At 45.1% G+C, this 14,158-nt stretch overlaps 1 protein-coding gene across 5 annotated transcripts in view; it reads right to left on the bottom strand.

The window, feature by feature from the left end:
- The window catches only part of Rhogef3 (Rho guanine nucleotide exchange factor 3), a 204,381-nt gene that overhangs the window by 11,105 nt on the left and 179,118 nt on the right, over positions 1-14,158 (bottom strand). For all 5 annotated transcript variants that reach the window (XM_076307274.1, XM_076307277.1, XM_076307273.1 and 2 more), the window contains 2 exons: positions 12,181-12,311; positions 77-469 (listed from right to left, as the gene is read on the bottom strand). In XM_076307274.1, the coding sequence (XP_076163389.1) occupies positions 77-469; positions 12,181-12,311 (524 nt within the window). The remainder of the gene's footprint in view (positions 1-76; positions 470-12,180; positions 12,312-14,158) is intronic.

Genomic DNA, 14,158 nt, shown 5'->3' with positions numbered 1-14,158 from the left:
TTCGCCGAATCGAAAAGAAATCGTTACGAAATAGAAAGAAAAAAAATAGAATAGAAAAAAAGTCTGTTCGACCGACCGAAATTTCTGATCGTTGCTGGTATCCTCCTTGTGCTGAGGGGTTTGTTCCGACACAATCGGCTCCCGTTCCTCCTCCTCGTCCAGAGGTCCAGATCCGTCGTTGTCTTCCGCCGGGCACTCGCTCTCGGTGCTCTCTTTGCTGCCCTTTTTGTGGAACCTCAGAGAGAAGCTCTTTCTGAATTTCTGTAGAACGCTCTCTTGTTGGCTCTGCGTGCTCGAACGGGGCGGATTCTGGGTCCCGGAAGTGGTCACGATATTGGCACTCAGGTTCGAGGGCTGCTCTTGGAGACGCGAATGGGAGACCAAGGGAATCGTCGCCTCCGCCAAAGGATGCTCGGTTGTTACGTGACCGGTTGTCCCCTCATCCTCTTCGTCTCCCGACCACTGTCGACTGTGCGAACAGACAAGATGAAATATTATTTTCGGTATACCGTGTCACTCGAAAACGAAAACGAAGCGAAAACCGGCCGTCGAACCTCGAATTTTTCGGAACAATTGTGCACGTTAACCCTGTTTCTCGTTCGAGTTTATTTGACCCGAAACGATTCTCGGTTGCCTACGTATATAAAAGTGAAGATCGGATCGAAGAGACGCTCTTTACGAACATGCGTACCGGGCGAACCGTTGGAAATCGATACCTTCGAACCATTCTTTCGCTTGCCTCTTGCAAATAAATTTTCTTAAAAAATCAATTTTAAGTAAAATTGATTTGTTAAGAGTTTTTCGTTATTCAACGGTTCAAGGTTCTCGATATATTTTTACGGTTGCAGCGATGCGTGTTTCGCTCGCAGCGGGTATTTACGTTTCTCGAAGGGAGTCAGCTTTTTCGCGAACGTTTGAGGTCGTTCCAAGGTCGTTCCAAAGGTCGTTCCAAAGGTCGTTCCAAAGGTCGTTTGGCGATAATTTCACCGAGCTCGCGAAATTTCTCGTTGCACCGATTACGAGATTACCGTCGAAAGAAGAAATACACCGTGCCCCGATTCAAACGCTCGAGCACCTCCTCGAGAAATAAATACGCGCGTAGAAGCCGCGTGCGGAATTAATTGCCGCGATTCGACGCGCCCCACCGAGCGAACCGTATTTCACCCGACGAGCGTGTAGCTTCGTCATACCGCGACGCGAGAAATCGTCGAAACACCGTGTACACGAACCGAGGGAAACTTCTCTCGACAATTTCGATGCATCGTCTCGTTTCTCACGGCGAGCTGCGCGTAAACATTCGGCAGATGCGCGTTCAAAGAAACGCACCGATATTCGTAACTAAATTTCCATGATCGTTTTCCACGAGAAATTGGTAAACCCGACGAGAACGATAAATACGTTGTTATTAAAGAGTCCGCGCTCATTTATCGGTCGTTATTTAAGACACAAGAATTTACGAATTACAGATTCCAGTTTCTTCACTTTTCATTTCACTCACAAGTGCAGTTGCATACGTCGTATTGCGCGATGCATCGTACAGGTTCTACAGTCCGTCCAAACAGGCGAGATACCAATGTTTACATTAACGGCTGTACGATCGGTTAAATGGTCCGTGGCTATCGGTCTATTTTCTTGAGCTCCAGGAACGAGTCTCACTCGGTTATAGATGGTTTTTTTTCTCTGGTCGGAGTAAACCGAACGATTTGAAAGAATTTTCGGTATTCATGCTGCACGTCTTCCTTCGATTTCTCTCATAAGTTGCTCGGTTTATTCGAGCGTTTCGATCCTTTTAAACAAACCGAACATTATTCGATCGATGATCGTAGCAGTAGTTTAAACAGTGTTTCGAAATAAACTCGAAAAAATATTTCCTTATTATCCTATATTTATCTTATATTTCCTTAAGAAGAGATTCTTCGAAAACAAAAGAATAGTTTCTTCGTCGTGCGTGCCGTTGATTGTACAAGTCATTTGATTGTAACTCGAATAATTTAAATTACAAAAAAAAAAAAAGAAAAATAACAAATGAAGTTTAGAAAACATATTCCACGCAACGATTGGGTCCTAGTATTGTGAAGTCGGTTGTGATCCGCTCACGCACTCATCACGTGCAGTCGTCGTATTCGGTATCTCGTTTCGTTGGACGAACCATAGTTTCTCCACAAGTGGTCTCTCTGTAGATCGTATGGACTTTTCGTCTTGTAACGTGTGCGCACACACACACGTACACACGTACACACGCCGATACAACCTATATTTCCTTCGCCCTGAGGACAGCTCCGGAATACCGGAGCGTATTTAAAGTTTCGATTGCCCCGGGGCAGCGCGGAACGGAAAAACCGATCAAGGTCGCGGTACGCGAAGGGTTAATCGTTCGTTTTAATCAACGGGGCCCATTGTAATCGCGAGTGGAAAATAATCTACGTCCCCCCGGGAAATTTAACACCGTTTCTTCCCGCTGCGACTCCGCGGGAGAGGCATCGTAAAATTGATAGATCACGAAGGCGGTGCGTGCGAGCGTCCGTCCGTCCGTCCGTCCGTCTGTCCGTTCGCTGGCTCGATTTATGTAGCTGGACACCGTGGAGTGGCAGCAGCTGACGAAGTGACTGTCCGAAGCTGCGTAACGGAAACGACGCCGTCACGGAACAGCCTCTGCGCCAGCCGTCGAGAACGGAAACCGCTGGTCAGGGCGAATATTTCGAAAGCGTTTCGCGACGCGCATCGTTCGATCGCGATTTCTTCTACGATTCTTCAACGCGGTGAATTAACCCCGCGCGGGACAGATGTCCCTCTGAACACGTCGTTCGAATTCTTCCAGTCGATAGAAATTTTTTTCTTTCTTCACTCGATAACAACGGGAAAATTCGTTCCCTCTTTCGAGCTTCTTTTCATTGACTTTACGTTTTTTCGTAGCGTATCGCCGGTGTTTATATAATTCTTTCCTCGCAACGATATACCGTCCTGTACCAGCTCTCGTTAAATATTCACTCGTACGTTTTATCGATTCTACTGGCGCGATAAAAAAAGAAAGTACTGTTAAAACGATCGGCTTGTTTCCGTATCGAGAATTCGGTTTTTGAAACTCGTTTTAGTAGCCGGCGAAAGTGTCGGGCGTGCTGCACAAATATTGATCGTGGATTTTGAATCTTTTTGCAAGAGTTGACTCTCGCGCGGGAACGTACGATTTAAAGCGATTCGTTTAGAAACGCTTCGTAGGTACTTGGAATTTCATCTTGATTCTTTTTACGTACGGTATTCTCGAAACGTTACGTTTCGAAGAAGTGAATAGTATCGTTTTTTTTTAAAAATCGTTATGGTAATGTTCCCCTTTGATAAAATGTTTCTCTTCGAGGCACTACGTTAACAACGATCGAATTTTACGGTGAAATGGTTTCGAAAGAACGCGAGTACGGTGCTGCGTAAAGAAAAGAGTGCTTCGCTGTGGTCTTTACAGATACGATACCGATCTATCGGATGACCGATCACGTAATCCGATTGTCAATATTTCTTCGATCGGAAGTCTGTGTCATGTTCTACGTAGGATTACGAATTCGTTGGGAAAATTAAGCGATATTTTATCGTAGCGTCTTTTGCTAAGGGATAAGAGTTATCGTCGAGGAGTTGTCGGTACTTATCTCGAATCGTTGAATTTTCCTTCAGAATATCTACGACTCCACGCAGAAGGTATAAAAAAGAGTTCCATCGAAAGTTATCGATCATCTCTGTCGTTTATTGCTAGCGTCCGATCACTGTCGCGCGAAACATATCGTTCGAACGATTTGGTAACAACTTTTCGCAACTCAAACGCGAACGAAAGTAATCCAAGGTGTTCCGTTTCCGCCATACCGTATTTTTGTTTCGTCCGATGTTTCTGTACTCTCCCCGATCTTCACAGTCGATCCCAACAAATACTTTAATCCGCGCACGATTCGCCTCGTTCTCGCGTTAATTACGTCCTCGTAAATATAATATATTTACGCGCGTTAAATACATTTTCTCGTCTCTCGAGAAGGCGAGACACGTAATTCCGGCGCGCGTACGAAGCGAACAGATGTTGCGTTATGATTTTTCACTTTTTCGACAACGTGTACCGCGTGCCCGGTTTTTCTACGCCGGATTAATAGCGAAACATAGCGCAGCGTCACGTACCACATCATAGAGACGATTTTGATGGATTTTTTCCGAAGAACGTTTATTTCAATGTTTCTTGTCCGAGCAACGTTTTCAGCTTCCTGCGAGCATCGTTGTTACCTCGTTTCACTCTCTCTCTCCCTCTCTGTCTCATCCCATAAAACTATTCCCGAGAAACGTGTCACTTGGGACGCATTCGAAGTTCGTAGCGCGAAACGGACGGGATCCAATTACCCGATTCGATGTCAAAATATCGATAAAAACTGGTCCCTCGATCGACACTGGCGCGCGACGAAAAGAAGCTTTCCCCTTATTAACGAGTTTTCGTTTCCACCGGGCGAGGTTCTCGAAAATTATTACGCGCACGAACGACGACCACCGGCAACCACTTTTAGACAGGAAGTGCGTCGAGTGTCGGGTCCGTTGAAACCATCGGACGGTACTCGAAACCGATGTTCGGCTTAGGCGTTTCGTGTCGCGTTTCGATGTCCTCGAAAATCGTCCCGACACGCTGGAATTTCTCACAAAGATTCACACCGGAACCGACGCTCGTCCATCGAAGGAAACGATCACTCGACGTACGCGTTGGACGAAATTCGAAAGAAAAAAAAAACGAAAGAAAGAAAAAAAACAAACCACCGTTCGATTTGTTAATTACACTCGAGAGCGTAAGTCGCGACAACACCGAGGGATGAAAACCGTGCACGGTTTGAGAACGTGTACACACACACGTACGCGTGTCGCCAAAGGCACAACGGCTGTAGATTCCGCGCAGGGCGGTACGATGCGTGCGAAAAGCTAAATGGGCACTCTCGAAAATAAGAAAATCGCTCCGAAACCACTCCTCCACAGGAAGTGCATTGAACGACGAGCTACGGGCGACTGAAGGCTCCGCGGCAAATACAAACCCACGCTCTCACGTGGGTACCACGTGTAGATGTATGTGTGAGCGCGTGTTCGGGGGTTTGTGTGCCGGTGCACCTCGTGAACTCTTCCGAGAACAGATTTCAAGGGTCGCTTCAGGTATAAACCGACACCGAGGGTTGCGCGTTCTTCTCTCTTTCTCTTGTCTCTCTCCTGCAACCCCGACACCCCTCCCCCTCCCGGCGGTACCCAATGGAGTTCTTTTTCCTTCTTCGTCCTCTCGTTTCGCCGTGTTTCACCCTCGTTTCCTCTTTCTTTCTCACCGGCGGTCGTGGGCGGGTGAAGAGCGGCCAAGGAGACCCGTCGGTCTCCACAAAAGGCACCATTTATCCATTGTAGTGACAGTGGCCCGCTGCCGTTGCTCCTCTACCGTTCCCCATTTAATCGGCGGAATTTTTACTCTACCCCTCCTCCGAGGTACGTGGAAGGTGCCGCGTACAGATTCGACACGGCTGCGACTACCTTTCGCAACGTGGTTCTCGCTAATCTCCGGCAGCGTTATCCGATTTCTTTTTCGCTCGCTTATTTTCCTCGCGCGGGCACGTGTCACGTCAACCGATGCGATCTTTCACCGATCGACCGATATCTAGGTTCGTTGGTTTCTACGTTCAGTCGAGTTGCTTCTTTTTGCTTTCATCAATTTCGTGGTTCGATTTCTCCCTAGAATGTGTATCGTTTCTTGACACTTTACCGACCGGAGTATCTCTGGGACTAGTTTATCGACACTTTATCGACCGGAGTATCCCTAGGACTCGTTTATTGACGCTTTACCGATCAGAGTATCGGACTCGTAGGACACGTTTATTAATACTTTACCGATCAGAGTATCGGACTAGTAGGACTCGTTTATTAATACTTTAACGATCGGAGTATCCCTAGGTCTCGTTTATTGATTCGCGAGAAGAACTTTCGTGTATCTTTTGAAAATATTTTTAGCAAATTTGCAAATTTCTGTGGTGTCTCGAATTTAATTATTTTTCGGCAGAGTAAACTGTGCGTTGTTTTTTACACAATATATTTGTAATTCGTCGATGAGAATTGATCGACAACTCCGACTGCTCCGAGTTGTATTTATTTAAAGTTGAAATCCAAGCTGGGAAAAAATTTATTCGAAAATCCAGCGGAGATCTCCCTCTCACAGATCCATTTCAACCTATCGACGACCAGTACTTGTCGCGTTATTGCATTCGCTCGTAGAACGAAACTATTTGCGTAGAATTTTCCGTGGCTATTCGAGTAGAGTCCACGCGCTTAGAGAGAGAGAGAGATTACCGAATTTAGAAACGAAAACGTTTCGATTATCTTTCGACGGAGTAAGATAATTAACGTTTCGTAGTACCTCCTGTACCGAGCCGAGCCAGATCAATTTTGACAGAACGCAAATGTATTTACAATTCGTCCATAGAAATCCATCGTAACGAATCAGATCCGAGTGCACGAAGTTGATTTTATTTAAAATTGAAATCCAAGCCGATTCGAGCCGAGTCGTTCTATTTTAACCCCTCGACGACCATTACTTATCGCGTTGTTATTGCACTCGCCCGTAGAACGGAGCCATTTGCGTGAAATTTTCGTGTCGGCCGTTAATATTTGGTTGGAGATTCGAGAGTACCTGTGCACACAGTTTGAAGATAAATTACCGAGTTTAAGAACGAAGATCTGGCTTTCCAAAATGATTCTCGTTCCGAAAGCAAATCCGTATTTTCGTTCGGTAAAGATCGTCGCGAAGATTCTGTGCACGGTGATCGACCATTTTAGCATCCATTGCTTTGGATTCGTTTTAATCCCTCGACTTATGCAACTGTTTCTTCGTCTACGCCTCTGTGCGTTTAACGACATATACCTGGATAAACGTTCGTTCTTAAGGGGGTATTCTGTTCTAGAACCTTAAAAAAGTCGATTCTTTTTTTTATTTTATTCATTTTATTTTATTTATTCTCTTTTTACTTTCTCCAAAGGTCACATCTTCGAACATATATTTCTGCCAAAGGATATCGCCGGATTCGAAAGAATAACCAAGTTACGAGCGTTTAAAGAGAATGTTTGCACGAATGTTACGCAGGTAGGCACCACAATAGCAGGTACTTCGTGAAATCTGGTTCGAAAGATCAAATCGGTGAAACTAAGTTTCTTAACTATTTTTTCGGCACGCTGAAGTTAAATACGAAACAAAAAATATCGATAATCTGATTTTAAAACGCTGCCAAAAATGTTCTCTTCGATACTTTTGTACACTTTTGGTACCATGAACGTGGTCACGTTCGTACCGTAGATACTGGACGTTGGTCCATTTCCGGTAAGAAAAATAGCCAGAATCGTGACACTGTGCAGGTACGTTCGACCGAAAAGGCACTCTCGAGCTACCTGTATCTTCGACAATTCGTAATTTTCTTTCGCGAAAGAAACAGCGTCCACTTTTTAAACACAGATCGAAACCGTGTCGCGAATTCCGATTTTCTTCTAAAAAAAAATCCAAAGTAGCGTATGAAGAAATTAACCTCTGGACCGGAATAACCCCTTAAACGATCACCTCGTACACACCATCTGGACTCGTTTCTCGATGGATGCAACCGAGATTTTCCTAGTCTTCCGAACTATTTTCGAAGATTCTCGGAATCGCGAATTATTTGCAGCCGCGTCGAGGTCGAAATGTTAACAAAGGTCTGACATAAATCGAGACGGATTCTCGGACCTCGCGAGTGGTCGAGTCTTCGCGAAAATTTGCTAAAAGCTTCTACGGCCGGGAAACTCGAAAAGAACGGTCACGTTCGCAACGTTATTATTTTTTATGGGGCACCAGTCGCTTGGCAAACTCCTTCGGTCGTCCCCTCCGATATATAACTTTTATGCGCCCAAGCACGTGGCACGAATGGTCTATAACTCTTCTTTTTATCGATCTGTGTACACATCTAGCACCAGAACGCGCGAGTATCGTACATTTAACTTCTATGGAGAATTACCGTGGGTATTGTTAGAACCTACTTAATACCGTTTTGACGAGAAATCGTTCCTCGATGTACTCTAAATCGACCAATTTCGATACCGTTTCCGTTTCGTGGCAAACTACTCGCGGTTAGACTCGGTAATTGGTATTACTCCGGCATCGAATTATTCATTACCGGTAATGGCGAACCGCTTGGCTCCGAGTTTAAGATATTTTCCCAAAGACGGAGGAATCACCAAACGGGGAACATTTTATTACGACGCAAGGATAAATGTAACTTCCGAGTTATTCCATTCAATTCGTTATAATGGAATATAACGAGTCTATCGACAATGAGAACTTCCTTGTTTTCTTTCTCGAGATCGTACCGCTCGGAAGGGGCAAAAGTAAATCGAAGTTTCAGCGGTCGTCCGCTCGTTCCACGTTTATTGTAAAATCTTTCGTCGAGAAGATCTTAAAGCGGATATAATTGAATATTATTTCGTGAAAACCGAGAAACTTTTGTTCGAGTAACGATTCGTCCGAAAGGATGGTTGAAAAATCGTTTCTTCGACGAAAGAACAAAAACTTTCGGTATCCTCGATTTCTATAAATTCCATTCAATTATAAACGTTACTTACGACGAACGGAGAGATTTTCGTTGGTGTGGCGATTCGTTCGATGTAACGGTTTCGTTTGAAAAAAATTTCTTCGATAAACGAACGAGACAACCGTTCTCGATTTTCGTCGAGTCGATCCATGGAAATGCACCGGTTAATACGAAACACGTGTAACGTTATATACAAAATTACAATTTCAATCGATGCATAACGCAACCACGGTTCTATCCAGTGGCGTCGGCTGCGCTCGTTTGTTCGCGCGATATTTATAAACGAGCGTTAAGAGGATCGTCGTTGAATCGTGGATTCGAAGTTGAAAGCGTAGACAGCCCTTCGGGCGTTTCGCTGGGGAATTTTTTAACAGCGTGATCCGCAAATTCGAGGAGGAGGGTCAATAAGGAGAAACTTCATAATTCTTCTACAGGACCGGGGGAAAAGTAGAAAGTTCCCGGACGTTCGTCGAGGTAAAGTTTCGCTCTTGAATAGATCGCAAGATGAGTTCCAACGACCGCGCTGGGGCCAAGGGATATTAAAAGATGGCGTTCCTCTTTTTAAGGGTCGTTCGTTTTCCTTTTTTTTCTTTTTTTTGCGGACACCGAATTGTAAAACAATCTCGAACCACGTTTAAAATCGTTCATCGACGAACGGACGTAACTACGTGGGAAAAATCGTTCCCCGTCGACGATGTAGGTCGATGGAAAACGATTTTACGTAATCGGTGGCAAATAGAGGAAACGAGTCGTTGGAGAGAATCGAGGATCGGGACTCGAAGGCGGAGGGAAAATTTAAATCGCGGAAAAGTAATCGTTCGAAGGCTCGTTCGCGGCCACCGAGACATTATTGATTTACATTCGCATCGAGATCTCGGGATCGCGGGAACTTTTAATTGGATTCTCGAGGTAGGTGTTTTTTTTTCCTTTTTTTTCGTTAACCTTCCGTCTGGTCTCGGTTGTGTCTCGAACGCAGAATTTCCAACGCTCGAAACACTCGCGCGCGAATCGGTGTAAGAAGTTCGCGGCGTTCAACCGAACGAAAGTGAGGCGAGTGAAGAAAATTGAGAGGGACCCGGGGAGGGGACCGTTCACCGTTTCGCGAAACTTCGAATTAGAATAATGTCGGGCCGCGTCTCGTCCGTTTGGAACGACCAAGTTCCCGAAAGTTTCGAGCCGGTGGAAATTAACGTTCCGTTAAGTTGTCGGCGCGCTCGATAAAACTGCGACCGGATTGTAAGAGATACCCTGAACAGCTTTCGGCTTGCACCCGTAGAACGAGGGCTATTCTCCGAAGTAGCCTCTCCAACGATGGAAATGTGTACATCCACCGATTAAGAAATTTACGAGACGCTAAAGGTCGAGGGAAATTATCGAGAAACGGATTATTACACGACGATAAAAGGACACGAATCACCGGCGACGCGAACACCGGTGCAAAGAGTTTCCTCGCGAAATTAGAACGGGAGAAATGTTTGGACGAGACTAACCGGCAAGCAAAGGCTTTTCAACGAAAATCACGTTTTCCTTTTCTTCTTTCTTCCCTTTTTTTTTTCTCCGCCCGGTTTAATACACAACGTTCGCAAAATTGAATAATTGAATGGTACACGGACCGCGATTAAAGTACGCTACGATGAAACGTTTCGAGCCGTAGCCGAAGAACAGCGAGTTTTTCCGCGAAATATGAAACAAGGAAAGGTCTCCGGGTGAAACGAACCGGAAGCGTAGGGTCTTCCGTGGAACTAAAGAGAATGTCGCGAGAAATTTTCTATTCACCTTGTAATTAGAGCAACGACCGGATGAATGTTCGTCCAGGTACAAAGTCGATGGAACCGAGACGGGTCATTCGAAATAACGTCTTTATTCTTGCCACTCGGCAAACAACCCTGGTTACGAGAGACACGCCGAAGGGATCAAAAGGTCACGATGGAAAGCTGGAAAGCAGGAGGTAGCTCTTCGAACACGAACCTGGACGCGATCAACTTGGAACCTTTGATCTATTTTCCGTTCTTCGATGAATCGTTTTTTTTTCTTTTTTTTTTTCTTTTCGAAACTATTTTTAGCCAGCGTCGTCCCTTCGACGCTGTCGATGATTCCACAGCGATTGGAAACCACCGTTCACGCGACACTTTTTCGGACAAGAACGACGTTAAAATGCCCGACGACGCGTCCGAAAATAATTATCGAAATTTTTCTATCCGAAGATTCTTCCATATCCCGTTATTATTTTCGCGCGCTCGCGGATACATTTCCAGCCGTTTCTTTGTATTTCTCTGTTCGCTTTGATACGCGCGTAAGTACTTCCCCCTTTTTTCTTTTTCTCTCGTTCTCTCGCTCTCACGTTTCGTAAGAGTAATTTAACGCTTCGCTCGTTACTCCGTTCCGTCCGTGCCGCCTCGTCTTCGTTTCCATTTCTTTGTTCGTCGATTCGTTTGCTCCGTCAAGGTGCAACGAAATCGATACCGTTGTTATCACCGTAGAGTCGCGGTACTCAATGATCGCGCGTTGTTCGCGAACGGGCCCCGTATCTAAATTCGAAAATACATTCACGGCTGAAAAATAAACAAATTCGGCGTTTATCGTATTTGTTCCGCGACTGCGCTCCGTCAATATTTGCCGGTATAATATTTCTTTTTGTCCCGGGCAAATACGGCTTCCAGAAACAGGAAAATCTTTGTGCAAAGCCCACGAGGCACGGGACAGACAGGTTTCGTAACTTATCGCGAGCACCCCAGGTGTTTGTACGAGACAAGACGACCGAGAAACGAAGAAGAGAGAACCGACACACACCCCGAAGAAATTCGAAACGCCAACGCGTCTCGTTCCAGGACCACTCCGGGCTCGCGCCATTTTCTTTCGTATTATTATTTATCCCTGTTCACCCTCGAAAGTCATCTCGATACGGCAACGTCACCGATACCGCTCCATTTCCCTCGCACCACTTTCTCCGGGTCTCGGTTAACTCCTCGATTGGTATTTTCAAGGGAAACTCGAACCCCGAAGGAATATTTTCGTTCGCGAAATATTTTCGATCGATACACGGATCACCGTAGAACACCGGCTGAACTTTATCGTTCGTCGAATCGTTGTACAACGACTTCGATACTCGTGAGATCGAGAAAAAATCGTTACGCGGAACTTTCGAATGTAAAATTCGTTTATTAAAATATTACAATTTTTCCCCTTCTCGACCGTGTACACTTCGTTTCGAAGTATATATATGTACATTAAAAACGTTTTAAAAAGCGCGATTAAAATTTAACGCCGGTAAAGAGCAAAGGTCGGACTCGCGACGTTTCGAGGACTCGAAACGGCCTCGGTTTTGCGCGACGTGAGAGTGAAAATTCTCAAATCTCGCGAAACGTGTTCCACGGTGTACCGTCCGATCGATAACCGCGCGACTTTTCGAGCAGGTACGATAAATCGTTAAAAATAGAGCGCCGCGACACGGAAGAACGATCCGTAGGATGGATCCACGCGCGCGATAAAACGTTTCGCTTTATCGCGCGATTCGTGTGTCGATAAAACATCGCTCCGCGGTGATGGTTTCCGGGTCTCAATGAATTATAACGTTCATTCAAAAATAACTCACCTTTCTACTTCGCGATCCAAGAGGGCCGGCGTGCTCGACGCTTTGATACGCCTCTGCGCCTTGCTCAGTCCAGGAATTCGTCTTCTCTCCTTGCCGCCGGTGTACGCGGCCGAGCGTTGATCGTGCAACGGCTGCGAACGGAAACGTAATCGGAATTATTTTACACGCTGCATCAACGGGCGTAATTGCGCGAAGCTCCGATCGAAATACCAGATGCAGTAACCCCGTTGATAACCTCACGCGGGAAAGCTGCCAGGCCCTCGTCGATCTTTCCCATGATTCGACACGCACGAACGCTCCCGATCGTTCGTGTATCTGGACACGCTTATCGAAAGGAGTCTATAATAGCGGAATATTCGATCGAGTGTCTTGTTAGCGAATAATTTCGTAACTGGGACAGCCTGGTTATTTTCGACGTTATTCCCGGCCGCGATACCGCCCGTACACGTATTTCCGTTCGCGTTCGATACCTTCTTTTTTTTCTACTTATCGAGCGTGTATTGAACAATAGCACCGTAAATCCCACCGAATACGATCTATTATTTATCGTCGGTTCGCGATACGTCGAGGACGGTTTCGATACCTCCGATATAACGATCTACCGATACGTTGAAATAATTCGAAACGTACGCGCGTAATTGTTATTATTGTTGTTATTTATTATAGACGGGTCCCATTGCTGTAAATGGGTACAACGATAACGAATATATCATTTTGTACGAAAGAATAATGCGGCGAATCAAATGGGACGCGTTACAGATAATTACGGTATTTTGTACGATAAGTTCTTGCGATTGACGATTTTTTGTTGCAGAGGTGATGGAACAATTACAGGTACGGACGATAACGATCCGTAGTACCGTGGTTTTGTCGCGATACGAAACACCAAGTTCGGAAATTCGAGTACCCGATCCAATTGGATAAAGTTTTTCCCAAATGGAATTCGGGTAATATCGGAAAAAATATCTTTCGATCAGGCTGGGAGAAGAGGTCCTGGTTTCATCGAATCTCCCCGTGGACTATCCTTTTTGGTTGTTCAACGGTGGAAGTTTTATTTTGTTCGGATTAGAAACGAGAAATTTATTTTTTTCGTAATTTATAGTATCTGTCGTTATCGTCGAGGAATTACGCGCTCGTTTATCGATCGTACGATTTTCGAAACGTTACACGAGTTATCGGAAGTCATCGTTGAATAACTGTTCCGGTCGTTCTATCGTAATCTTACATTTTTATAAACAGTTAGACATCCGATACGAGAAATCTCGTCGTCGGATCGTATCCTCACCGGGCTCGAACCACTCCCCACGGGGATGCTTTCTAATTCGTTGAGCTGTACCCGAGGTAACACCGAAATTTACGAGTACCCGAGCACACGATGCGGTCTGACACACGCACGGACAGTTGAGGTACAAACACATTAATATCGCGTCACGTTAAATTACCCCGCTATCTCGGTGCATACGATAACACGTATCATCGTGTTCAGGAGATGTATTCCTATTGCGTTAAAACAGTGACAACTGTTTCGTAGGAAATTCTCTATCAACGACAGAGTACAAAATCATTGGTTCTTTCGATTGGAAGGAATACGTAGAAAATCTTGCATCGCTTCCGACTGGGAATAAAACGCGTGGATCGAATTGGGTAGACGGAACGTATGCAAATAGAAATTTAGAAGAATATTTTGTACAAGAATTACAATCTATCCTAATTAATATATTCGTAAAGTATATCTTGTGTATTTCAAAGTGTCCGAAAACGAATTTGAATGTCCGCACGGTGCAATTATAAATGATGTACAAAGAAAGAGTATACAGTTTCGTAGGGCGAAAAGACTGGCGAAAGATCAACTGATTAATGTTTAAAGATCCAGCACAGTTCTATTTTCGTTAAAATAGTTACTACGTCGCAAGAACTTCTCTCGGATAGGTGTCTCCGTCTTAACCGAGTTGGTTATTTTTGCCCCGCTTCGATTACC

This window comes from Ptiloglossa arizonensis, chromosome 3 (genome assembly GCF_051014685.1).
Source record: "Ptiloglossa arizonensis isolate GNS036 chromosome 3, iyPtiAriz1_principal, whole genome shotgun sequence".
Lineage (NCBI taxonomy): Eukaryota > Metazoa > Arthropoda > Insecta > Hymenoptera > Colletidae > Ptiloglossa > Ptiloglossa arizonensis.
The sequence above is the reverse complement of the archived record's forward strand: the minus strand, read 5'-3'. Positions and strand labels throughout refer to the sequence as shown.